Raw genomic sequence first — 25423 nt, 5'->3', positions numbered from 1 at the left:
GGTGGTCACTGAATTAAGAAAACAAAGCTCGGCAGATCTTTAGAGATAAACTGTCTTTAAACTGTCCAATCATGCTCTATAAACATCCGGCGTACACTTCCGGTCGGTATTGTAAGAGCAACAGCTCTGCCCATCTGTTGGAGCCTTTATCAAGCAAATACTCACATAGTTTTATTATGCCGTAAAACTACTACGAATAGCGTATAGGTTTTACATTTGCTGTCATATTTGTACGCAGTGTAGTTTGTCCTTGTGTTTAAAATGTTGGGCGCGAAGAACCATGTCAACACCGCACTTTGAAAGCTCTGTTGTTAGCAACAGCTACTTCATCACGGTCCTTTTATACAGTTAGCTTTTAAATGTTAGTTATAACCTGCGATCATGCAAACAACCGATATTGGCAGTAAGGAAAACGGAAAATTATGGCAGCGCAAACCAGTTCCATCAAATAATGGGTAAGTCTTTATAAAACTATCAATACCTAAGGTAAGAAGTTACATTCGTATCTAAACTCGGTTAGCTAGCAGCTGATGCATTAACACGGTATGCATGGGGAATTTTACAGATGTGCGTTTCCACTTTACCACAAAATTATTGGACTTCTAACCGTTTGACTCTATTTAGAGCCTTGGGTCTGTACATATTTTATATACACACACATTTAGCTGACGCTTTTATCTAAAGCGACTTGCAATTATGACCGAGTAGAACTTGAAGGTTAAGGACCTTGTTCAGGGGACCAACAGCAGTAAGTTGGCAGTGGTGGGGCTTGAACCAGCAACTTTCTGATCATAACTCTTAAACTCTTAAACCTTAACCATTGAACTACTACTGTCCTTATTTTCACAACAGCGTCAGCAATATTTCTCATGTCGTGGAGAACCATCTTAACTATTGCCAAGAATACTGAAAATGTTTCTCTAACTACCATTTTAGGTCGATCTCTATGACTCGAGGAGTTTAGGGTGTTTATTAGCTAGCAGCTTACCTAACTAGATCAGTTAAACTGCTGTAGCTAGCTATTTAGCTGACATTTTTAGCTTTTTTATTTTAAAAAGTATCAAGTAAAATTGGTGGTGAGTGCATGTTTTACACTGACAACAGTGCATGCAAATGTGATAACAAAAATGACATGCAATAACAATTTTCTGCACAGAAAAGTATATGACAACACAGTTTGTTACTGATTTGGATGTCTCTTGGATGCTTGTATTGGAGACAATTTAGCAATCTCCTTAGGTGTGCTTAGCTATGATACCTAGAATAACCTTAACCTTTAGTTTGTCTCCCCCTCATTCCTGCCCCTCTCAGGATCTTGGTGAATCTAATCCGCAACGCGTCATCTTACCAAACCAAGACGGTTCGTTTCCTTCATGTGGCATTTGACACTACTGGGGAGTCATTCCTTGCTGGTGATCACCACGGAAATATCTATTTATTTGATATTGGCAGAAACAGGTAGGTAAACTTGTAAAGCAAAAAAACCCAAAAAAAACACCTTTGCAGAGCCAATATGTCTCACACTGCTGTTGAAATCTGTTGGTAGATTTCAGCTGATTCAGAAAACAGGGCTGGCATGCACCGCCCTCGCTTTCAACCTACGCCGAACAACCGAGTTTCTGGTTGCCCTGTCGGATTATTCCATCAAATGCTATGACAAAGGTAGGTGCTGATGAATGACACCTGTTCGATTCCCTGAAAGCTGCGTCACACCCCTGGGGCTTCACGTCCTTCGCTGTGCCGCAGACACCAGGCAGCTAGTGAGCTGGATGAGGGGTCATGAGGGAGCTGTGTCCTCTCTGTCCGTCCACGCCTCCGGTCGCTACGCCATCAGCACTTCCTCCGACACAGCTCAGCTGTGGGACCTAGACACCTTCCAGCGGAAGAGAAAACTGAACGTGCGCCAGTCCACTGGTATACAAAAGGTCTGAGACAAGTTTCTTCGCAAGGTCCATAGTTCACACCAGACAGTGTAGACTCCAGCAGTTTATCTTACTCAATTATGTCTCGCTGTTTCGTTTGTGGCTGACTGTTGTAGGTGCTCTTTCTCCCACTGAGCAACACCATTCTCAGCTGCTTCAACGATGACTCCATCTTTGCTTGGGAGAGCGACACGTTGGTCTGTGCATATCAGCTCCCTGTTCCGCTGGATGGGCCCCGGATGCATTACAAGGCGTTTTCTCTCACACAGTAAGAGACGTGAGAACTGAGCTTGTAGTACGTGAGGCTAATTTGGTGGCGGGTCACAATCACAGATGCTGCATCTGCCTCTATAGGGATGGGAAGATGCTTGCTACGGGCGGACGCACAAACTTGCTCCACTTGTGGTGTTTAGAAAGCCGGCAGCTTGTGAGAGTGATACAAATGCCACAGGCAGTGCGGACTGTGAGGCACCTCGATTTCCTGTCGGACAGTTTTGATGGTGGATCCAGCCAGGTGTGTGTGTGTGTGTGTGTGTGTGTGTGTGTGTGTGTGTGTGTGTGTGTGTGTGTGTGTGTGTGTGTGTGTGTGTGTGTGTGTGTGTGTGTGTGTGTAATATATAATTCCGCTGGGTTCAGAATCCATCTGCATGTTTTCCTTTTAGATTTTGGGCGTTCTGAGCCAGGACGGCATCATGCGCTTCATCAACACAGAGACGTGTAAGCTGCTCTTCTCCATTGGGTCGCATGAGGATGCCATCACCTCTGCTATTGTCTGTCCTAAAGGTCGCCACATTGCTGCCGTGATGGACAGCGGGGCTGTCAGAGTCTACAGTGTGCGGGCTCTCACTCAGGAGATCCACAAGGTAGCTGGCTGGGACGCTGGGGTCACAGCCATGGCGAAAACATGTTGACTGCTGGTTGCTATGGTGACTCCTAAACAGAACCCCCATCTCCCTAGCCTCCGCAGCCCCTGGTGAGGTTGGTGACGGGCGAGAAAGTTGCTGATGGTCTGTGTTTGAAGATGAAGGTGCATGCGGGAACGGTACGGCGTCCCAAACGGACCTCCGGGTGCAAAATCCGGACCAGACTCCTGCAACCCCCAGATGTTTCTACACTGGAAGACAAAGAGGTTTTATTCTATTCTGTTCTGTTCTGTTCTATTCAGGCCCTGGGTCAGGATTTCATGTTAAGAGTCGGTTGAGGTCTGTATGTTCCACAGTAAAGTTTTAACTCATGGTATAGTGTAAAATGTTCTATTCTCCTTGATTATTTTTTTTCTTTCTGTTTAGATCACAAAAATGAAAAAAAAAAAAAAAGGTTTATTTATGAATCTAATGCTAATAATGCACAAGCTGTTGAGCAGTGGTATCTCAGTGTTTAAGGGATTTAACTTGTAATCAGAGGTTTGCTGGTTCAAGATCCATCGCTACCGAGTTGCAACTGTTGGGCCCCTGAGCAAGACCCTTAACCCTCGATTGCTCAAGTTGTACTCAGTCGTAATTGTAAATGGCTTTGGACAAAAGTGTCAGCTAAATGAAACTGCTCACTTTAACTTTTTAACTAAGTGCTTAGGCTGAAAGAGTGTTGAGTGATGCTCGATTTACTATCACAGAAAATTTTTTGGTGCAATTATGAATTAGTGAAGTTGGCCCCAGGTTTAAAAGATCTTTGCCTTCCAGAATGATTTGCCAGATGGTCTTAATAAGAAGAGACTACAGACTTTACTTAGAACGTTTGGAGAATACCCAGCTAAATACAGGTAACAGTTTTTTTTAGGGAGTCTAAAAAGTTTTAATGCTTTAGTCTTTGTTTCATTAGTGATCTATATTTGTGTGTATGTGTGTATATGTGTGTGTGTGTGTGTGTGTGTGTGTGTGTGTGTGTGTGTGTGTGTGTGTGTGTGTGTGTGTGTGTGTGTGTGTAGGATGTTTATTTGGCGCTCTCTGTTGCGGCTGCCAGAGAACCACGCGGCTTTCAGCAGTCTGACTGAGAAGGGCCTTCACTCTGCCTACCTCAGCCTCCACGAGCACTATCCCATCAAGAGTCCCAAACTACAGAGAGGATTACAGAGGTGACGTGACCCTGAACTGGGCAGGTCAAAGCCCAAACCAGCAGAGCCTAGTGTTTCAAACACCCCCTACATCACTCCTGTTGAATTCTGGAAATATACTTCCGCATAAAGCATTAACTGCGAACAAAGTGGTGATTTATCTTGACTTGGATCCTGTGCTTGACTAAAGTGCTGTGTATGTAATGTATGGCTTGTCTATGTAATATGTGTCTCTACCAGGGTTCTGTCTGCTCTGGCTCACTGGTCTGCTATTTTTGGTGAAACGGAGTATCTCCCTCTGTTGGCATTTCCATTTGTCAAGCTCTTTCAGAATAATCCTCTCATCTGCTTTGAAGTCGTGGCCACTGTTGTTGGTACATACGCTGAGTGTCGTGTTGTGCTTACATCTGCTGCGTGTGCTGAGTATTTGGCCCTCAGTTTGTTTTCTTTCTTTCTTTCTTTCAGTGAACTGGTGCCAGCACTGGTTTGAGTACTTCCCAAACCCTCCTCTCAACATCCTGAGCGTGGTGGAGAACATGCTGGCGCACCACGACAAAGAGCTTCTGCGGCATCTGGTCAACTGTGGCGTCACGTCGCAGGTAAGCCACATTTGGTCACGTGCATCCATCGAAGATGACGTCTGCGTTGCGGGAATGTCAGAATGATGGGCTGATTGACAGTGTGCCTCTCCTGCTTTCTCTCTCCCCTCTGCCAGTTGTATGCATGGCCCCTGCTGGAAACCCTGTTCTCTGAGGTGCTGACCAGAGAAGAATGGCTGAAGCTGTTCGATAACGTTTTCTCCAACCACCCTTCTTTCCTTCTGATGGCCGCAGTGGCCTACGTGACCCTCTGCAGAGCTCCGTTACTCCTCTGCACCCACAGGGACGACTTTGAGGTTTCTGTTTTAACCTGTTTTTATCAGTTTGATTAGCATAGATGTATTTTAGTCATCTAATAAATCAGTTCCTTCCAGAAAGTGTGTAATTTGTTAAAATTGTAAAGTTTGAACTTTCACCTCGTGCAAAATTTATTCCCGTGGCAGGTCTGCAAAGCATGGGAAAATTTATAGATGACAAATGACATGTAAAGAATAACAGAACTGACTTCACTATGGCAACTTATTGGCATGCTTATTGCCGCTTGATTGTTAGCTGTTAGATCTGCTCATAACTGAGTTTTTGTCAGTTGTGAATTAGTTGTGTAATGTGGATAGGCAACAGTAGTGATTCTTTCATTCAGATCTTCTTATCTTTTTTTCAAATGATTTATTTTTTTTATTTTTATCACATATGCAGTGAGTTTTGTTGAGATCACACTGTTTAAATAGTGTGTGCATATTCCAGACTCTCACACATGATGACCCAGTTGGTGAGCTCAACACAACCTCTGTGTCTGATGATTCTGAGTCTGCAGCTCTCTTGACTTTCACAGAGCCTCTCCAAGTTGAACTGAACAGTGGCATAAAACTCACTGCTTGCCCCGATCCTTCTTCAAATATGCCCCTTCACGCAGTACTTTTTCCACCACCGCAACAACCTGAACATCAGCGTCATGCTGACGGAGACCTACCACCTGATGGAGACCACCCCGGCAGAGCTGCACCCAAATTCGGTGCTGGGCGACTTTGAGCCCCTCACCCGGGGCCAGTACCCCATTTTCAACAAGTACCCAACCTTCATAGTGGAGTACCAGTGCCAGGAGCGGGAGCGCATCCGCCAGGAAGAAGTGGAATACCTCAGAGAGAGGTGGGAATTGTCATCCTCTTTCCAAGAAATGGAGGCCTTGGCCTTGCTTATGTTGGGAAAAAATTTTTCATTGTGAGCGACTCATTTCTGTGGTTTCCCTGTTCAAATGCAGCACTTGATGCCTGTGTTAATTATCAAGCCTTTTGTCAACTGACTCGGGTGTGTTTAGAGTAGGCAACATACAAAAATCCATATAGCCTGACTGAGAATTACTGCATTGGATCCTGGGTTTTTAAAGGCCTGAACACAGTTTGACTAGGATGCCTAGACCCGTTCAGACTGGCGTTTATGAATGTGGCTTTGCTTACTCTTTGTTTGAGTCAGGTCCTGTTACTGCACGCATGATTGATGTTTCCGTGTGTGCGTGCACATGCACGAGCAGGCAGGCGCTCCAGGAGGTGCGTGCTGAGGCCGTGAGGCAGCAGGCGGAGGATGAGGCCTGGTACATGCAGCAGGACCTGCTCCAGCAAGCTGAAGTGCAGCGCAGGAGGCTCCTGCAGGAGGAGGAGAGTAAGCTCGCTCAGCAGAGAGCCAGGTGGGTCTCTCTCTCTCCTCTCTCTCTCTCTCTCTCTCTCTCTGCCTCATTCTTTCCCTCCATCTCTCACTGTCTTCTCTTTTCACACACCCCGACTACATTGTTCGCAGGCTGGCTGCTATGAAGCGCGAGCTGAAGGTGAAGGAGCTCACACTGCTTGATGCAGCAAGGAGACGCTTCCTCACACATCAGCAGAACCAGCGCAGGATCGAGCTCCACCGCCTAGACGACGAGATCCAAAGAAAGGTTCCCTCCCTTTATTCCCCTTTATTTTGTGCAGTTCATGGGACTGTTTTCGAAAATTGTCTCTTTTTTTCCTATTTTTCAAAATATCTCTTTATTTGACTACAACCAGTAAATCGGCTGTTTTCATTGTGTTGTACTATGTTCAGGCGGCACTGCAAGCCCAGGAGACAGCTGCTGCCGTGAAGGATATGGAGGTGAGACAGATGGAGCTAGATGCTCACAGAAGATTGTTTGAGCAGGTCAGTCCCTGTCTTGATTCTCCAATGCCCTCTGGGGATTTTAGTCATTTAAAAACCTTTTTGGCCCCAAACTGTCCAATTCCCCGCCACAGCAGAAATATGTGTAATCGGCACATATTATATAAGTGGCTAAGATCAAAACCTCTAAAAATATTGTCATGTAATCATTACAGATAAACAGTTTACTTATCATTTATTGTTGTCATTATTTACTGACTGGTAGTGTGACTGAGTTGTTGTGTAACATTGTAAAACGGTACTCTTTATGTGGTCTTCTCAGCGATTGGCCAAAGAGCAGGAGAGGGTGAGCCAGGAGGTGAAAACCGAGGTGGAGGCTCGGCGGAGAAAGGCGGAGCTGGACGACTTGGCCTTCCACAACCTCCTTCAATCAGACAGCGACCTCAACCAAGAGACCCAAAGGGTATGATAGAGCAGGACTGTACGGTCACAGAGGGTCTGGCTGATTAACTGAACCTGAAAACAAGTTAATGAGTAGAAAATGCTTGAATATTGACATTATTGGCCCTGTTTACTGGGGTGAGATGAATGACCTGGTTTGCCTGTCCCTTTTGACATTCAGTGTAGTGCTTGTCAAACTGTTGGGCATCTGTTGAGTCACATTGGGGATGGATTGGTAGAAAAATCTCAGATTATGAGATTGGTGACCAAAATGGTTGTCATGGTTTTCGGTATTATAGTGGTATTGTTAAACTCTGAAACTTTGAAATCACTTTAGCATTTTAAATTTTTTTTATAAATTTCTACAATAACAAAGTTATTAGAAGTCATCTCACATGACCTCCATACTGGTTACCAATCTTATGCAATTATTGCAACTATTAAACTATGATTATGGTTGGGTTTTAATCCATGTTATGTAAGTAAAACCCGTAACCATCCTGGCCTTAGACTGCGTACACAGATCCTCCAGGTACGTGTTTCTGTCCTATAAAGCTGAGCGAGCTCAAAGATGCGGTGGTTGGCTTCACGTGTGCCTGTGGAAGCTGTCACCTTAGCATGTGGGAATCGTCAGACGTGACAAGAGACTCTCCCCCGTATTCAGGTGTTGGAGGAGTCTGTAGCAGAGGTGGAGCAACATGACGTCGACGCTGATTGGCAGACGGAGGTGATTGGACGATTGCGGAGGGCAGACGAGGAACAGGAGAGGCGGAGACAGCAATTGGCTAACCTCAGCAGAGAAACACTGGCCAAGGAGCAGCAGCTCATTCAGCTCATGATGAAAGCAGAGGGCAAGCATGTAAGAGGCTTGTCAGTAACATCTTATAGTTGTATTGCCTCTGTAGCAGTTTAGCATGTGGGATAGAGATCTTTATAATCTAATAATCTCTAGAGTGCTAAATTGCATCTAGGATCAAAGATTGGAGAAACAAACTAGGTATGTTTAAATGTTTCCAAAATCTGCCAATGTTTGTGGGGAAAAATAAAATAATTTTAAAAAAAAGATTAAATTTAAGCAGCTGAGCCAGATATCGACCACTTCTCTCGGAGTGGGCCGGTGTTCTAAGAGTGTACTTTTTTTCATGGATTTGACTCTCCTGACCCATATAACCATCTTTGTTCTCAGTGGAGTGAGGCAGGGGCAAAGCAGGCCCAGCCGGAGGAGGAAAAGCAGGCAACTGTCGCCATGGAAACTCGGCAGAGGTCCCGCCTCTCCTGGCATACAGACGAGGCGGCCCAGCACCAGGATGAACTGAGAAGGAGCCAGGACGAGGCCATGAGTGAGTTCAGCTGCAGGACTTCAGTCTGTCATTCACCACCCAGTTCATTCATAAAGGGGTCACAGATAGATGTTTCTGCACTTCTTGGACACACTACAGCCCATCTCCTGTCATACACAATTTGTATGTATTATATGCTTATTATTGGCCAGTTACTGAGGTTTTAGAGGTTTTTAATTTTCTTGACAGTTTTAAAGTTCTAAACACTGATGATATTCTGTCCTAATATGGTCATTTTGTACTAATAGGATTTTTTTGATAATAGTAACAACAACAACAACAATAATAATAATAATAACAAATTAGTCAAATTAACAAAGTAAATAAATTGTCCTTTGGATGACCCAGTCTATGTGTGTGGGTATATTAGCTGAGTCATGGACAAGAGAGTGATGGTGAGTGTCTCCTGCAGATCAGCTCCAGGAGAGGAGGATCCGTTCACCCTGCTCAACAAGAGGCCTGTTGCACCTGCCTGACTGTTCACAGGTCGACCCCGCCAATATCTGTCTGAACAACCAATCCTCAGATGACTCCACATGTTGTGAGTAAACATCAAACGCCTTTCATGCAAACGTTTTAAACACATGACAGAACGCTTTGTTAACCACTTATCTGAAGTAAATTAATGTGAACAGGAATAACTTCTAGCTGGTTCTTATTTTTTTTTCTCTCTCTGAAGGGATATTCCACCATAGTTCAGAGTCCCTGTAACGGATCAGTATATTGAGAGCAAACTCTTGTGGTCCTGTAATATGAGCCTGTGTTTGGAATGCCAGTGCAGAGCTCATTTGTGGTGACGATGTTTCCCGCACAGTTTCTCTGGAGCACGGCCGAGGCAAGCTGGACCGCGAGGAGAAGGCACTGCTCCAGGAGGTGCGAGAGCTCCGGCAGAAGCTGGCAGCCCGAGCTAGAGCTGGAGACCACACGTCACTGTCAGGCAGCTCCCAGCACTGACAGTGATGAGAGAAAGGCATTGTCTAGGAGAAGCTCATCCACAAGGCCTTGCTGGAGTCTTGAATTACATATTGTATTAATAGGTAATAGTGGTCATCTAGTGAATTGCATTACGAACGTTTTTGGTTTGGGTCCTTAGACCAAAACAATAACATATATATATTATTGTTACTTATTATTAGTAATTAAGCATATTAAGTTATTAAAAAACCTATTTCGAACTAAACTGCAGTTGTTATTGACCATGTTAGGTCCATGTTAGTTGTAATGGATCTTGTGAACCTTATATCCCACATCCTTTATTCAGGGTAGGACAAGCAATGAAGTGACATACTACAAATTCATTTTGGGATAAGGATATCACAATGTTTCTGATCTTTCATGCTGTATTTTATGATTTGTACCCTAATTTTATTTGTTTATTTGATGGAACCTAGCCTTCTGAATTTAAGATGAGGTAAATAAATTTTAAAAACCTTTTGTATACAAAACCTTTTGCCTTCAGGACACATTTTTGGCAGAGACAAGGTTTGCCCATTGCAGCATCAGAGCAGATAAATGTTGTGGTTTTCAGCAAGCCCATGTAGTCGCATTTATTTATTTTTTCTCTCCTCTGTATGATGTATTTAATGTGAAATATTGCTGACATATAAATCTTTGAGTTTTGTATTTACTCCATATCTGTTTGCTCTGTGATCTAGAGTCCAGTCATACTTGAATCACTAAATTGCTTCAAAGTTTGAGCAATTAAAAGCATCTGTATGTTGTGCAAATCTGGAGCACAAATCAAATTGGTTTGTGGTAAATTTTGACATCCATTTTTATCTAATGACAAATGGAGTAAAAACTTTATACATTTTTTTCTTCTTTCTAAAACAACTGCTATACCCGAAGGGCCATCACATTGTACAGCCTGAGTGGACTGTGTTGTGTTAGTGCTTGGAGATTAACTGAGTTGAAGGTGATTGGTAAACACAAAAACAGTTCTCTGTGGTCTTATGGCCTTCCATGACTGAAATTATACACCTTTTTGACTTTGGCTGATGGTTGCAATACCTTGCACACACATTTAGATTAACTGACTTACTAATTATGTTCCTCTCTTTGTTGAGGACATAAGCGATCAAAGGCGTTTTTCTGGAGGAGCGTGTTTATTTAAGTATACAGTATTTTATGGTGGGTTGGAGTGTCAATGGATGGAGGCGTGCATGCGCGCGTGTCTATAATGCCGATATACACGGCACAAGCGCGAGCTTACGTATGTGGCTGTGCGTCGAATATGACGTAGCGGAGTTGGACACTTCCGCCTCCAGCCAGGATGCTGATGCTGAGGAGACTGTATCTCCTCAGTCGCGACTGAACCTTTGTGCATTTCTTTGTCTGGTACTCTTTCTCCCTGGAATAACCCTAACGTAACACTCGCGAAGTCGGTAAAGACAAAGAAACGACGGTACAGTGCATTTACATATTATGCTGCTTTACAAAAAAAAAACGTTCAGCGTGTGTTTAATTGACGTTTTCATTTTGCCGTATCATTGTGCTCGCGGAGAGTCCAAGCCAAAATAAAATAGCTGGATGCCTGGTGTGGTATGATCACTGCAAAGACCACAAGTCGATGGCGAAAATACAACATTAATTGCAGACATTTAATAGTATTCTCTTACGGAAAAAAGAAAATGAATTTTTGGTGTTTGGTGTTTTTAATACTTGAATGATTGAGTATCTAAACACAACAATTATCAGTGTTTTGTAAGTGGTAGTAAGCCTACTTTTTGTTTGTATTGTTTACACCTAGATCGTTTTTAAAAATACAATTTAATTTGTGCCTTTGGTGTATGCTAAACGTATACGTCCACAATTTGCATATGCCACATCCTGTTATAGGCCTCAGTCCAGTTTGTGTCTAACTTGTTTTTTTTGTTTTTTGTGCAGTTGGTGCATTTTACTTGTCTATCTTGTAGATTAATATTAAACACTGATTAGGTTTAATGACAACTAAGATTTATAAAATCTCTGCATGGGTACAATTCCCAAATTTTCATTATAATCTTATGAATAAACATGTTTTATATGAAACCACGATTAGCAGCTTATTAACAGATGAACATAATTAACAGTCCGTGGGGAGTGACACTTTTTTCCCATTTGAAGCCCAAAGTCCTGGAGCAAAGAGCCAAAAGAATACAAATTATGATTCAGTAGGGCCTGGATTGCACTGCTTCATCTTTGGGAAATTCAGTCAAGGTGTCAAGTTTTAGACATCATAACTGACCTGTGCACACTCTTTGTAAACCGCCCAGTAGATGTCTGACAGAGGCGACCTGAAGGCTGAACTTGAGCGCAAAAAACAGCGTCTTGCCCAAATACGAGAGGAAAAGAAGAGAAAAGAGGAGGGGAGGAAAAAGAAAGAGGTAAAATCCTCATTTTTAATGGAGCACATCATTTGCTCTTTTGCGGGCTTTCATATCTGCTGTAGTGTATTTTAAGGATCTTGTCCCACCCTGTTTTTTATGCATGTTTATTCAAGTCTGAGGAACAGCAAAAGGCAGAGAATGCATCAGAGGATTCCGATTTGGACCGAAAGCGGAGAGAGACGGAGGCTCTTCTCCAGAGCATTGGAATCTCACCTGAACCTCCTTTAGGTATCCACGTTATAAAAACATCAAAATGCAAACATATAGTTAGATGAAAATGATGAAAGGAATTATTCGTGATAATTGATATGTGGTACATCATCATATGTATAGTGCCGTCAATAAGTGCGGTGACAGCAAAGCTAAAATAATGTTTTTGGGGGGGGTTTGTTTGGTTTGTTTGTTTTTTTTTTGTTTGTTTGTTTTTTGTGCATGGTCAAGCAAGTAGAAAAGTGAGTGAAAAGTCAAACATAAGACACAATTTCAGATTGCCATGTTTTGTTATTTCTGTGTGTTTCTGTGTGCATGTATATATACCCTCTATGTGATCATCACCCCTATATGAGCTTGTTGGAGATCTTATTGCATTAATATGGGGTTGAAGTCTAGTCCTATTGAATTATTCTATACCAGACTCATAAAACCATGTCTTTATGGACCTCTTTTTGTGCACAGGGCCACATACATGCTAGAACAGGAAAGGACCTTCCTCAGACTGTTGCTACAAAGTTGGAAGCATATAATAGTCTAAAATGGTTTTGTAGATTCTAGCATTAACAATACTCTTCACTGGAACTAAGGGGCCTAGTCGTAACCCTGAAAAACAACCCCAGGCCATTATCCCGCCATCAGACTTTACTGTTAGCACCATGCATTTCAATAGGTGCTGTTCTCCTGGCATCCACAAAAATCCAGATTCATCTTTCAGATTGCCAGATGGTGAAGTGTGGTTCTTCACTCCTCCAGAGTCCAGTGGTGGCACTTCTTATCACACACCAGCTGACGCTTGCCATTGCACACAGTGGTATTAGACTTGTGTGCAGCTGTTCAGATATGGAAACCCATTTTATGAAGCACCTGGTGCACATTTCTTGTACTGATGTTGCTTCCAGGGGCAGGTTGGAACCCTGTAGGACAGGTGATTTTATCCACTATACCTCAGCGCCCTGTGGCCCCACTCTGTGTGTTTGCATGGCCTACTGTTGCTGGCTGAGCTGTGGTCGTTCCTAAGTGTTTCTATTTCACAATAATAGCAATTACAGTTTACCAATGCAGATCAAACAGGGTATGAATTTTATGAATTGACTTGTTGTATCCTATGACAGTGACACCTTTGAAGTGCGTGAACTCAGTATACTGCCAATGATTGTATATTGAGATCTCCACATGGTTATGTGTTCATTTTTTACACCTATTAGGAATGTGTTTTTGCACACACACACAAACACCATACACATACACACACACAAATACACAAAAACCTCTCCAGACAATCTATATTGGGTTCAGGTCTGACATTTGGCTGGGCCACTCCCGGACTTCCAAAGACTTTTCCAGAAACTGGTCCTGCATTATGTTGGCAATATGGCTTGGGTCATTGTCTTGTTGAAATGTAATCTGTCACTACAGCCTGAGATCTTGAGTGCTCTAGAAAAGGTTTTCACCTTTCCCTCCATCCTGACTGGCCTCTCAGTCCCAGTTGCCAAAATTTACCCCCCACAGTATAATGCAGCCTCCACCATGTTTGACTGTGGGAGGTGAAGCCTAGTGCCTGGATTATTCCATATAGAGTATTGGGAACTCTGGCATTAGTTTAGTCTTCATTTCATCAGATAAGTGAACCATGCTTCTTATGGTCTGAGAGTTATTTAATTGGCTTTTGGCAAAATACAAGTGGGCTTCAATGTGCCTTTTAATGAGGAATGGTTTCAACCTGGCCACTCTACAAAAAAGGCCTGATTGGTAGAGTGCCACAGTGCTGGTTGTCCTTCTAAGAAGTTCTCCCATCTCCACAATGGAACTGTGGATCTCATTCATAGTGCCCATTGGGTTCATAGGCCCTTTGTCCCTGATTGCGCTGTTTGACTGAGTGGCCAGAACTAGGAAGACTGTTTGTGGTTCCAAATGACTTCCATTTAAGAATGACCTGAAAGGATCTGAATAATTGTGTAATATTTCAGTCTTTTATTTTTAAGCCAAAACATTCCAAAAAGAAATTTTTGCTTTGTCGTTGAGAAGTATTGTGTGAAGATTGATGAAAAAATTTAGTTGCATCCATTTTAAGTTGAGTCTGAAACATACCAAAGTGTAGAAAGCTGCACCACACACACACACACAAACACACACATAAATGCACTTATATTTTGGGGAATAGTTTTGCTCAGGTCAGGTATCTCCCATTGCAATGAATATGCAGTCTACAGTGTTTTAGTCTGCCCTCTTGCTTCTGGAGCCTGGTTCAATGATAACCTTTTCTGGAGCTCAGTCCCTGCATCCAGTGCTTCGCACACTGCAGCAACAGCGTTCGGTCTTTGCTAAAAGATTAATTCAGCTGCCGTGAACCACTCATGTCAAGGTGCATTCATTCAGAGGCCTTTGGGCATGGATGAATCACAGAACAAACTCCCTTTGTGTAAACTGTTCATCTTCACAATGCCTGTTAGCCTCCTTCATCCAACCAAGGTATTTCACACAGCTAAATGACCAACTGAGGTCATTTCTGACCCTATTTGTTATATAATGGATAACAGGAAACAATTTCAGTATCAGAACTTATTGAAAAAAGTTGTTGCAATGGACACGAGATTTTCAATAGATAGTGTTCAAAATATGGTAACATTGGTTGCTAAATAATCACCTAGCCTCTCTGTTGGTCTACAACACAATATTATCCATGATCTCATGTGTCATGTAAGTTTTGAGGATACCGGTCACACAAACTGCATATGTTATACCAGATGATGTTCTGGTAACGTGTTGTTCGCATTATCGACCAACTGGTTGTGGCTCACTACTCCACTGAAAACCATTCTTACCACTCCATACATTAGTTGCATCTGTGTCCTTACATCCACGTCCATGTCCCTGATCTCTGCTTATTGCTCTTGATGAAGGAACCTTTGAAACTGAATGTCCATCAGGTGATATTGTATGTCAGCTGGTGACTGTGTGATTTTATGATCGGCAATCTCAACGTCACTTTGCTCAGACACATGGTCTTCATAATCACTGACAGACTTGCATTCACTTGACAAGCTGATATTGGTCTTGTCACCTTCTTCTAGAAACCATTTAAAATCTTCAGCAGCACTAAACCTTGCTAATCTAGGCCTAGCAGACATGACTAATAATTTAATAATAATGTGTCACAACGATATACTGGTATTATCAATACTTACACTACAGCTTGCAATACCACTGGGGTCATTTATGACCCCAAAACATTTCAGTTAAAAGAATTTAAACCTGAAAATGAAAAGTGTCATCACTAGCACAGAAAAACGGTTTTGTGTAGACAACAAATTCCAAAATTGCCAAAATGCTGATTTCAATAACTAAAAAAGTAGCCCAAGCAGATGTAAGGCTGGGGTCACAAATGAAAGATTAAGGTTAAATAGATGTTTCTGTCTACTGATCTGCACTTTGCATTCCAGGTGAACAGGACTCTGCTTGCTATGCTTGAAAATCCTGCAGTTTTTGACAAACGCAAAGCAGCATGTCTGGGCCCTTACACCTTAGCCAAGTCAAAATTAATTAAATGTTTTTTCTCTCTCTCTTGCATGCCATCTTTCACATAGTCTCCACAGTTGACTCAAGCATTTTGAATTTTGTGGTGTATTCGATTAAGAATCATAATTTTCACCTTGATATACCTGGTCAGTCAATTTCATGGAACAGTCGAGTTTGTCTAATGTTTTGTACATTCAGTGTATAGCTTGACTTAAGCAAAATCGTGAGATTGACTTGGTCAAGATAAAACTTTACATACCTTTTAGTCCCCCAAGGCTATTTTTGATTGCTTTTGCTCAGTTTTGTGGCTCATCATATTTCTACATAGATAACTGACATTTTTGGTGGCTTTTTTGATTGTTTGTTTTATGTGGATCAATGTTTTTATTTATACATATATGTTCATTGAGAGAACTTGAGACAACACAATTAGAATGGCATCCTGTGCACAAGTAAAGCAATGAAAAGGCTTTGATAGGTTTGGCCAAATATTCACTCGTTGGTAAGTTGTTCACCTTTTGTAAGGTTTAAAGTTTCCTTGATATACAAAGAGTAATTTCAAAGCCCCTTTACTAGAAACATTTTGAATGAATGTTTTCTTGCTAATATAATTACGCCATTAAAAAAGGTTGATCATTAAAACATCAACTCAAAAGTGAGTAAGTGTATTTCTGACTGACCACAAATTTGTGTACCGCACTGCAAATGTATATGTACAATTATGGCAAGGCAAACCACCTGGTCAATAGCATTTTCAATTTCTGTTATATTTTATTATTTTAGACTTATGGTCTAATGGAATCTTTTAAAGTTTTTTGTCCCCCTGCTTGATGTTTCTTTTTTCGTCCTTTTTTTTCTTTTCATGAATCATAAAAAAGGCTAATTGGGTTTTGCTCTTAATCTCACCATATAATATGTATACATTTACATGCAGTGGTAATCTAACATTTTTCCCCATTGTGTTTTAGATGTGAAGATTCTAATTCATTTTATGTTTTCATTCTGTTTCTCAGTGTGTGAAGGATACAATAATCAGTTGAATTGGTCAGGTGTGTTTGAGCATGCAGAATGCATGGGTCCACAAAGGCTGAAATAAAAACACTACTATAATAAGCTTTGACCTTAGCATTTAGAAAGCAGAGTACTGTTTTATTCCCATTACATTTCTTTTCATGTGGTCTGCAGTTTGGAACAGCTTTTGCTGTCTTTCAAGGAAAGTACGAATATGAAATTCTCTGCCAATGTGGTTTTCTCTGGGGTGTTTGGTGTGCTGTTATGTAATTGTTTAAACTTTTCAAAATTGTTTACAATACTTTACAACAGTATAGAGTATTTGAATGTGGTAGCTGTGGGATGTTCTGTACCATAGTGCCAAAAGTAAAAGCTCAAATTCATATTAAAAGCTTCTTATTTGGATTTTCAGTAACTGAATTTCAGTAGTTCAAAATTTATATTAATACAGTTTTCAAAAAAATGTAATGAACAGAGACGCTGCACGTGAGTTAGGGTCCGCTGCCCTAGCAGTCAGAACACACTACAGCAGTGTGATCGTCTGCGTTTGCCTATATGATGAATTATCATGTACCAATATATCCACTATAGCATAAGACTAAATGTCAGATATGATCAACTTTAAGTTATTGATGTGGCAAAAAGTCTGATTTACACAATTTTCGCCTTAATTGTAGTTGATCAGCCAATATATTTTTGTTGAATGACATTTTCTTTACTAGTTTCTCATGGTAGCTTTGAGGATTGTGGAGCCAGTATTGTATTGGAAGCCATTTCACTGGTAAATACACACTCATATGCTTGATTCAAATAACATTGTTAAGCTATGTAATTTCATTTTTAAGTAAGTTACTTTGTAAAATAGCAGATATAGTCTATATTTAAACATTTAAGTTCAAAGTGAGGAAGAATTGGTGAAGATCATTTTATAGATTATAAGAAGTTGTGCTGTACAGCGCAACACATCACCAAGTCTGTGTGAAACTATTTAAAAACTGGATGTGATCTGAGGTAAGTGTGTGAAACTCTGGGCAGAAAATATTTTGAGTGAAATTGCTTCCAATGTCAGCTCCAGTACAAGACTAATAAAAAACTTTGCACACATAACATGTCTCGGCTGATCAGCTTCATTTGGGGTAAGAAAAAATTGTGTAAATTAGATTTTTCCCCTCGACCATTCCTTTGAGTCATGTTACCTAATAAGACACGTCAAATTCTGAAAGGTTTGTTAGAAAACAAGACCACTGCTTGACGATGTTTCCTGTTGTTGTTTTTCTTTTTGTTCTTTTTTGCTTTTCTCTCTTTGCTTCAACCATTTCAATCCATCCTGTTCATTTTGATTTGGCTCTTTCTGCCTCTGCTGGTCCCCAGTGCAGCCGCTGCAGCCTTTAACATGGGATGCCTGTTATTTTCATTATTTAGTCCCAACCCCTATGTCTCCCTCTTCGCAATCAGTGAGCACGTCCAGTGAGGCTGGTAGCCAGGAGTCGGTGGACGGAGGGGCTGTAGCCAGGTACGCTCCTCGCGGCACACGGACGTGTCACCTCTCGGCCCTGCAGATGTCTCACGGCACTTAGAGGTTTTTTCAGACAGGCCTTCCAGGAATACCTCTGATTTGCAGATTTAAGGATTTAAAGCTTTGCATCTCCTGTAATCATCTTTAATCATCAAACAGCTTCAAATTCAAGATGAAAACTATCTATAATTTCTGAAAATGTTTGTTAGATTTTAACGTTTATTTTTGCTGATAAATTATTTTCACCATGCCATCCTAAACTAAACCTGATATCTTCTCTTTCCCCTCTCCTAATGGGAAAAGCAGATATAGGTAAGGAGTTATATCTATGTTGAGTCTGTGTATCGACCTGGACCTGTTATTGAGTGCTTCATTGTCCATTAGTGAGTCGGTATGGTAGTACTGTACTTACACTTGTCCTTTACTTGTCCTTTATGAGACAACAGTACAGTGTGCAGTACAGGTAATTTAATCCCAGCATGGAACCTCATTAGATTGTGTATGAACTGCACTGCTGATAGTGCTGCAGTGACTAAACCCACTTTTGCCATGTTGGTTTGCCCAGGACTCTGCAGTGGGACACAGACCCCTCAGCTTTGCAGCTCCTGGCTGACTCGGAACACGGGTGAGAGCCTGGACCTTCATTCCCTGCAGAGAAAGTCCTCACTCGGACAATCCTAAGAGTGTCAAACCCTCTTCAAGTACAAGAATCCTGAAATCCCGAGTAGAAATAATTAATCTTGAAAGACTCATCTTACATTGAAAGGGTAGAGGATAAAGGTCCATTGGCAAAGATGCATGTTCTTGCTGTTTACATCTGTTTCCAGGTGTAGAATGCGGAGGCTCGGAGCATCAAAGATTGTTCAGATTGATTACATGCCCAAAGAACTAGTGACGTACTGTAAAGAGACACAGACCCCGATAGCGCCTCACCTCTCTGAAGGTAAAATTCCATGGCTAGTATTCCTAAGCATCTCAGAATAAAAAATAAACCCTAACTCCTTATATCTGCATGGAAAAGTGGCATAGGTTAGTCTTGACATACTTACAACCTTGAAATCAATTTTCAGAGCACTCCAAAGTTGCAAGATTGGGAAGGTTTTCATATAGTACTGGTTAAAGATAATCTTATCTTAGACCACTTAAAGCTGTCATTAAAATGTGCATCTAGCAGTTACTGCATAGTGTTATACACCAAAAACAGGAGGCATTCAGACTATCCTACAGCCTCTTCTTTACAACAACCAACACTACTAAGTAACAATTTTCATTAAAATAACTAGCAAATGTTTATTGCAAAAAGTTATCTCAATCAAATGATCTCACTCAAATGTATTCAAAGACTGTCTAGGTGAAGAGAATGTGCATGCTCTTAAAATGTGCATGCTCTTAAAAACCTGCTTCTGAAATGTGATTCGAAATATTTTTGCTGTTTAACTCGTTTTATGCCTCTCTACACCATCTCTTCCACTAGAGATAATTGCTGCCAGTCCCTGGCATCCAGTTCTGCCAGGTTTAAACGTAATCTGGCCCTTAGGCCTTATTTATCTCTCCAATGTTATGCTCTAAGAAAAACTTGGAATGTGGGTCTTGGAATATTTTGCACATACACAAGACATGTGGCAGCCAGACCCAGCAGATAAGGATCTAGCCTTAGATCTGCTGGTGACCAAGATCAAGTCATTGTTTTCAGGGCAGAACGGATGAAGCAGAGAAGGTCTCTGTAGTGTTGTCTGCATATACTATATTCAGCTGATCTTGTAGATGTAGGAATCATCTGTTTCTACTTGATTATAGTTATTTATCTGCACCTCTGATTCTACACTACCAAACCAGAAATCATCCACTAACAGAGCCCTCTTATTTTTGTCAACTGTGTATGCACCTTCACTTTTAGTAGGGCTTTTAAAATAATTATTGAGAAAACACTACAATATACGTTAATGTTTCCCCATAGCTTTTTCTAAATCCATTTCAAAGAGCAAACACACTTTCTAGCCTTACACCATTCTACTGCTAGGCACCAGCTACTTATGTGAAGTCTTACTCCCATGTCAGTGTCCATTGGTTTGCATCATGAAAGGTGTTTGCACTCTGTATAAATCACACATGCACAATGCCATTAAGACTGCTTTCATATCAGGAAATTTACACGTATGCTACACATTGGCTTTCCCTTTTTTTCTTGGAGTAATTGTGTGGGTATGATCTCTGTATGCAAATACATAATAATACATGGAGAGTTACTTCGGTATTTATTATACAATCAATATGATGCATGTTGATTGTAAATATAGACATCTCAGTCCACACAAATCATTGCTTCATTCTTCACAGAAGAAGAGGAGGAGGATGAAGAGCTCACAGTAGTGAAGCCAAAACTGGAGTCTGATGAACTGGAGGATGACCCTCCAGAGGGTAGGCAGGGTAAGAATGATCTCAAATGACCTCAAATGACCACACACTAACAGTAAATAGATGTTACATTTTTACATAAAGGCAATTGCAGGAGTGATGAAGGCAGTGTTGTTTGGCAGAGCACCCTAGGGAGCTCACCGAGGAGGAAAAGCAGCAAATCGCTCACTCGGAGGACTTCCTCGTCTTCTTTGACCGCAGCATCCGGGTGGTAGAGCGAGCGCTGGCCGAAGACTCCGATATTTTCTTTGACTACAGCGGCCGCGACATGGAAGACAGGGAGGGGTCAGGCATTACTCATTACTCCTCTCAGTTTATACTGGCTGTGTTTAGTATTTATTTATCAGCTAAATTGCAAATAGAGTTCACATTTTATCATTCAAATTAAGATTCCTTTGTATAGTTATATGACTAATCAATTTGGCTGTTAATAGACTTATCTTTGATCTAATGTTGTCACAATAATACCGAGTTGACATATTTGGTCATTAGGGACATGCAAGCCGGATTAAATCTGTCTTTCAACCGACAATTCTATGACGAGCAGTGGTCAAAACGTCGAGTTGTCACCTGTCTGGATTGGTCTCCGCAGGTAAGAGCCTTTTAAAACTACTGTAGTCTGAAAGGCTTAATGCAGAAAATCAGGACTAGTGTACCATTGGTCTATACTGCTCCCTTTTTAAGCACCTTTAGTCTCCACATTTCTTCATTGAAAACAAGATTGGTGGAAAATTTCACTCATTTCTGAATGAGTAATACATAAATTAAGGATCATCTGACACTGAATTCTGATCAGGCTTTGCAGTTATGGAGTTTGGAGTTCTGCTGCATTTAACACTTTTTTGACCATCAAATTGGCCTTTTTTTTTCTTTTTTCTTTTTGCTGTATACACATGCTAACATTACTCGTAAACATTAGGTTCAAATCCTGTTTGATGCTGATCAGACAGTTAAGCAGGATTTACTACCAGGAAGTAAAATCTTTTGGAAGGAGGAAACACGAAACACATCTTTTACTGAACAAAATAAAAACACTACAGAAAAAACACTGCTTGTTAAAAATGCATCAGTTGGACTATTAACACAAAGTTGTGTTATGTACCGAATGTTTAAATACAAGAAAAGTGGGAAAGTGTTCTTGTTTTTACATTTTCCTCAGTACTCTGAGTTGCTGGTGACGTCCTATAATGCCAACGAGGACGCCCCCCATGAGCCTGATGGAGTTGTACTGGTCTGGAACATGAAGTTTAAGAAGACAACTCCAGAATACATATTCCACTGCCAGGTCGGATTTCACATTCCCGTCTTAACGTCTCATAGTGAATTTCTTATAACCTCTCCAGCTGTTTATTTCTGTTAAGGTTAAATGAAAGAAAAAAAGAAAAAGCTGTAGATGGAACGATTTGGGGATTCATTAACCTGTGAAAGAGGAAAGTCTTTTAGCATTATTACAGCCATTCCATTAAGTTATTGTGTTCTGATGGAATCCCAGCAGAAATGAAAATACCCCCACACAGTCCACCCCCTCACCCGTATTCTTTCCAATGATACGTATGACCTTCAATGTCTTGAATTAGTATACACTGTTTAATTCAAATATACATCCATAGTATAAAGCGTGATCAAACTAAGATGCATGGTATGATGAAAACATTCCCCATGTTTCTCTCCCCACAGTCCTCTGTGATGTCAGTTGGCTTTGCACAGTTCCATCCAAACCTGGTGGTGGGAGGCACCTACTCAGGGCAGATAGCGCTGTGGGACAATCGAAGCCACAGGAGGACTCCAGTACAAAGGACGCCTCTCTCTGCTGCTGCCCACACTGTAAGAGCCCACCTGCCATCTACTCTGGCCTCACCTTGGCTTTAGTCAGCAGCCCTGTTCATGAATAGTGACCATTGATATGCTTCCTGCAGCACCCAGTCTACTGCGTAAACGTGGTGGGGACCCAAAACGCCAACAACCTGATTACAGTGTCCACAGACGGCAAGATGTGTTCCTGGAGCCTGGATATGCTCTCGCAGCCACAGGTAATCCCACAGCATCGCAACATGTAGGAATATCTTAAATATTATTGATTAGTAGAGTAAGTTCATGATTAATAGTTTCACTTTACAATTGCTCAAAATATATCTGTATAGTATGCAGTCTAGTCTAAAATACATATGTTTACACTATAAATGCGGTATTCACTGACATTATCTTCGGAGAGCATATCACTGAGCCTACATGTTTGTGTGTCCACAGGAGAGTATGGAGCTGGTGTACAACAAGTCCAAGGTTGTGGCTGTCACTGGGATGGCCTTCCCAGCTGGTGACGTGAACAACTTTGTGGTGGGGAGTGAGGAAGGGACTGTGTACACAGCCTCCAGGCATGGCAGGTCAGTGCATTCACCCTAGGATGCTCATCGGAGGAAAGACATGACTTAAAGGAGAAAAAGATGGTCCCTGATTCTTGACTGTCCACCCGCAGCAAGGCCGGGATTGGTGGGATGTTCGAGGGCCACCAGGGGCCCGTGACTGGTATCAGCTGCCATAATGCTGTGGGCACCGTAGATTTCTCCCACCTCTTTACCACCTCGTCTTTTGATTGGACAGTCAAACTGTGGTCCACCAAAGTGAGAGCTGTATTTCATTTTTCCTTTAGACTTTAAGACTTTCGACTATAAGTCAGATTGAATATGAAAATATATACATGAGGTGATAGTACAAGGGTCATGTTTTATTTCTGCATATTTCTTAACATATGAGTTTTATCAGTTTGGACTATTAGTTATGGTAGACACTGAGTTACTGAGTTACTCACGATAGACACTGAGTTCATAAATGTTATATTAGTCACAACAGTGCCATTTAGAAGTTCCTCCTAACTAACAATGAAGATAAACCTTAAGGCACAGATGTCATGAATGACCAGTGAGACAGGAAATGATTGCTAATAGTCTTCAGTAAAATAAAAGGGTTGGGCAAACTCAGAGTTGGGGACTGGAGGACAGTTAGGAGATCAGCAAACAATCACTGGGGTGAAGCAACAGAGAAGTAAATCAGATCAGAACACAAACATACAGAGAAATGCTCAGACTCAACATTCATGGCTCAGGAGAGTTTGCAGTTAGGCAAGGAGGAGGCACCCTTTAAAGAGGGCAGGTAAAGAGGGCACATGTGGCACAGGCTATGGTCAGTAATCAGAAAGAGTGTGACATTAGAGGAGAAAGTAATATGGTCAGTTGAGTCATGTTTCGTCTTTCTTTCTCTGAAGAATGCTCCAAGTTCTTAAACAGAATGTGCAATAAAGACCAAAATCAAAAGGAACTTCTACTTGCTTTCACCGATATAGCCATTTACAATATTGCCTGTTGTTTCCATTACGCATGTTTTCTTTATACTTCACTTGAACTAACTGGGCTGTCACACTATCCTAGCTTGTTACAGTGTTATACAATCTTTGCTTTGCATTCTGTATTGTCTCATAACTTGACCCACTCTCTCTTTGTTCTCTACCTGCAGCATAACAAACCACTCTATTCCTTTGAGGACAATGCTGACTACATCTACGATGTCATGTGGTCTCCTGTGCATCCGGCTCTCTTTGCCACAGTAGATGGAATGGGTCGCTTAGATCTCTGGAACCTCAATAATGACACGGAGGTGAGAAGGCCTGGTAACCCTGCTTACTAGAGTAAACCCCAGCTACTGGTATGAGCCAATGTCTTACATATTCACCAAAGTACATTTTTAGTCAGTACATAAATTCTGCTGCGCCAATACTGCATTCTCTTTGAGTTATATGAAGGGTAACTATGATATTTTCAACATAAATCGGTCCTCTTTATAGGTTCCTACTGCAAGTGTGACAGTGGAGGGCTCGTGTGCCCTGAACCGGGTCAGATGGGACTCAGGGGGCCGGGAGGTGGCAGCAGGTGATTCAGACGGAAGAGTCTGGGTCTACGACGTCGGAGAGGTAATGCACAAATGTGTCTGCATGTGGGTCACATCCTTGGGAAGCAAAATGAAACACCATTTGCCTTCTGTCAGTGAGAGTGACGGTTTTATGCAGAGACTGATCATCTTGCTGTTGGTGTGCTTCAGCAACTGGCCATGCCCCATCCGGATGACTGGAGCCGACTCGCCCGTGTTCTCGCAGAGATCCGCGTGAACGCAGACAGAGAAGAGGAAGGTGGAGTAGAAGTGACTGGTTGAGAGCACAGCAGTGTCGCAAAGGCAGCGTGCACATACAGATTTAAGAATTCCACAAGAGAGCTATAAGAGCAGGAACCAGATTTCAACGTTGGGGTCCATTATGAAAGAAATTATGAACTGATCAGTAATTTATTCAGAGTGTACTTACATTGTTGAAGGTTTTACATTACTTTCTCTTAATTTTTACAAAACATTAGTTCAAAAACAATTTTTTGTTTATGTGCTAAGACACCAGGCGGCAATAAGCAATAAATTATTTTCATTGATTATGCAAATTAAACACCTTTTAAAATGTCCAAAAGTGGTGTTTAATAACACAACAGTTATTATAATTTTCCGACCTAACTACTGTCAACATTTAACACCTTATTTACAGTTTCCTTTACTTAATTATTCAGATCACTAAGAAAGTGGTTGATTAGATCTGTGAGCATTTTTACACTGGAACTTCATTTTCATTAATTCAGTTTTGTTGTTGTATCTAAACTGTTGAGTACATGAGATGACCTTAGCCCTGCCAAATATAAACTGACAGCATCACATATCAAGTTGCTGTGATCACACTTTATTGTGTTTCTGTCCAAATCATTCCTATTTATAACATGAGTGTTGATTAGCAAGGGATCCTCTTTAGTGCTCCAGATTTATTCCATAAAACACACTGGCAGCGATAAATTCTTTATGGAAGTATTCATATATCAGAATACA

General features: G+C 41.4%; 2 protein-coding genes across 6 annotated transcripts; both read left to right on the top strand.

The window, feature by feature from the left end:
• The first annotated feature begins 100 nt into the window (after positions 1-100).
• tbc1d31 (TBC1 domain family, member 31) lies at positions 101-10103 on the top strand. The gene is made up of 22 exons (XM_035531066.2): positions 101-455; positions 1312-1458; positions 1547-1662; positions 1747-1925; positions 2039-2190; positions 2277-2436; positions 2585-2785; positions 2881-3051; positions 3602-3681; positions 3847-3993; positions 4213-4346; positions 4438-4571; positions 4688-4867; positions 5485-5717; positions 6100-6252; positions 6363-6498; positions 6645-6737; positions 7018-7158; positions 7801-7995; positions 8323-8476; positions 8889-9017; positions 9291-10103. The coding sequence occupies exons 1-22, from the start codon at positions 382-384 to the stop codon at positions 9428-9430; spliced, it is 3249 nt and encodes a 1082-aa protein (XP_035386959.1). The 5' UTR covers positions 101-381; the 3' UTR covers positions 9431-10103.
• Positions 10104-10726: 623 nt separating this feature from the next.
• dync1i1b (dynein cytoplasmic 1 intermediate chain 1b) lies at positions 10727-25278 on the top strand. Of its 5 annotated transcripts, none has more exons than XM_081696648.1 (17): positions 10727-10880; positions 11734-11841; positions 11958-12072; positions 18040-18097; positions 18666-18725; positions 18928-19043; positions 20441-20527; positions 20638-20800; positions 21008-21107; positions 21675-21800; positions 22193-22339; positions 22432-22545; positions 22763-22896; positions 22989-23133; positions 24023-24163; positions 24351-24476; positions 24605-25278. In XM_081696648.1, the coding sequence occupies exons 2-17, from the start codon at positions 11734-11736 to the stop codon at positions 24713-24715; spliced, it is 1851 nt and encodes a 616-aa protein (XP_081552774.1). In that variant the 5' UTR covers positions 10727-10880; the 3' UTR covers positions 24716-25278. The 5 variants fall into 5 exon arrangements, with proteins under 5 accessions (XP_081552774.1, XP_081552772.1, XP_081552771.1 ...); XM_081696646.1 differs by having other exon boundaries at positions 17956-18097; XM_081696645.1 differs by having other exon boundaries at positions 17956-18097; positions 20438-20527.
• Positions 25279-25423: the final 145 nt, after the last annotated feature.

Source organism: Electrophorus electricus, chromosome 14, assembly GCF_041902795.1.
Source record: "Electrophorus electricus isolate QZ-2024a chromosome 14, ASM4190279v1, whole genome shotgun sequence".
NCBI lineage: Eukaryota > Metazoa > Chordata > Actinopteri > Gymnotiformes > Gymnotidae > Electrophorus > Electrophorus electricus.
This window is presented reverse-complemented; position numbering and strand designations above follow the sequence as displayed.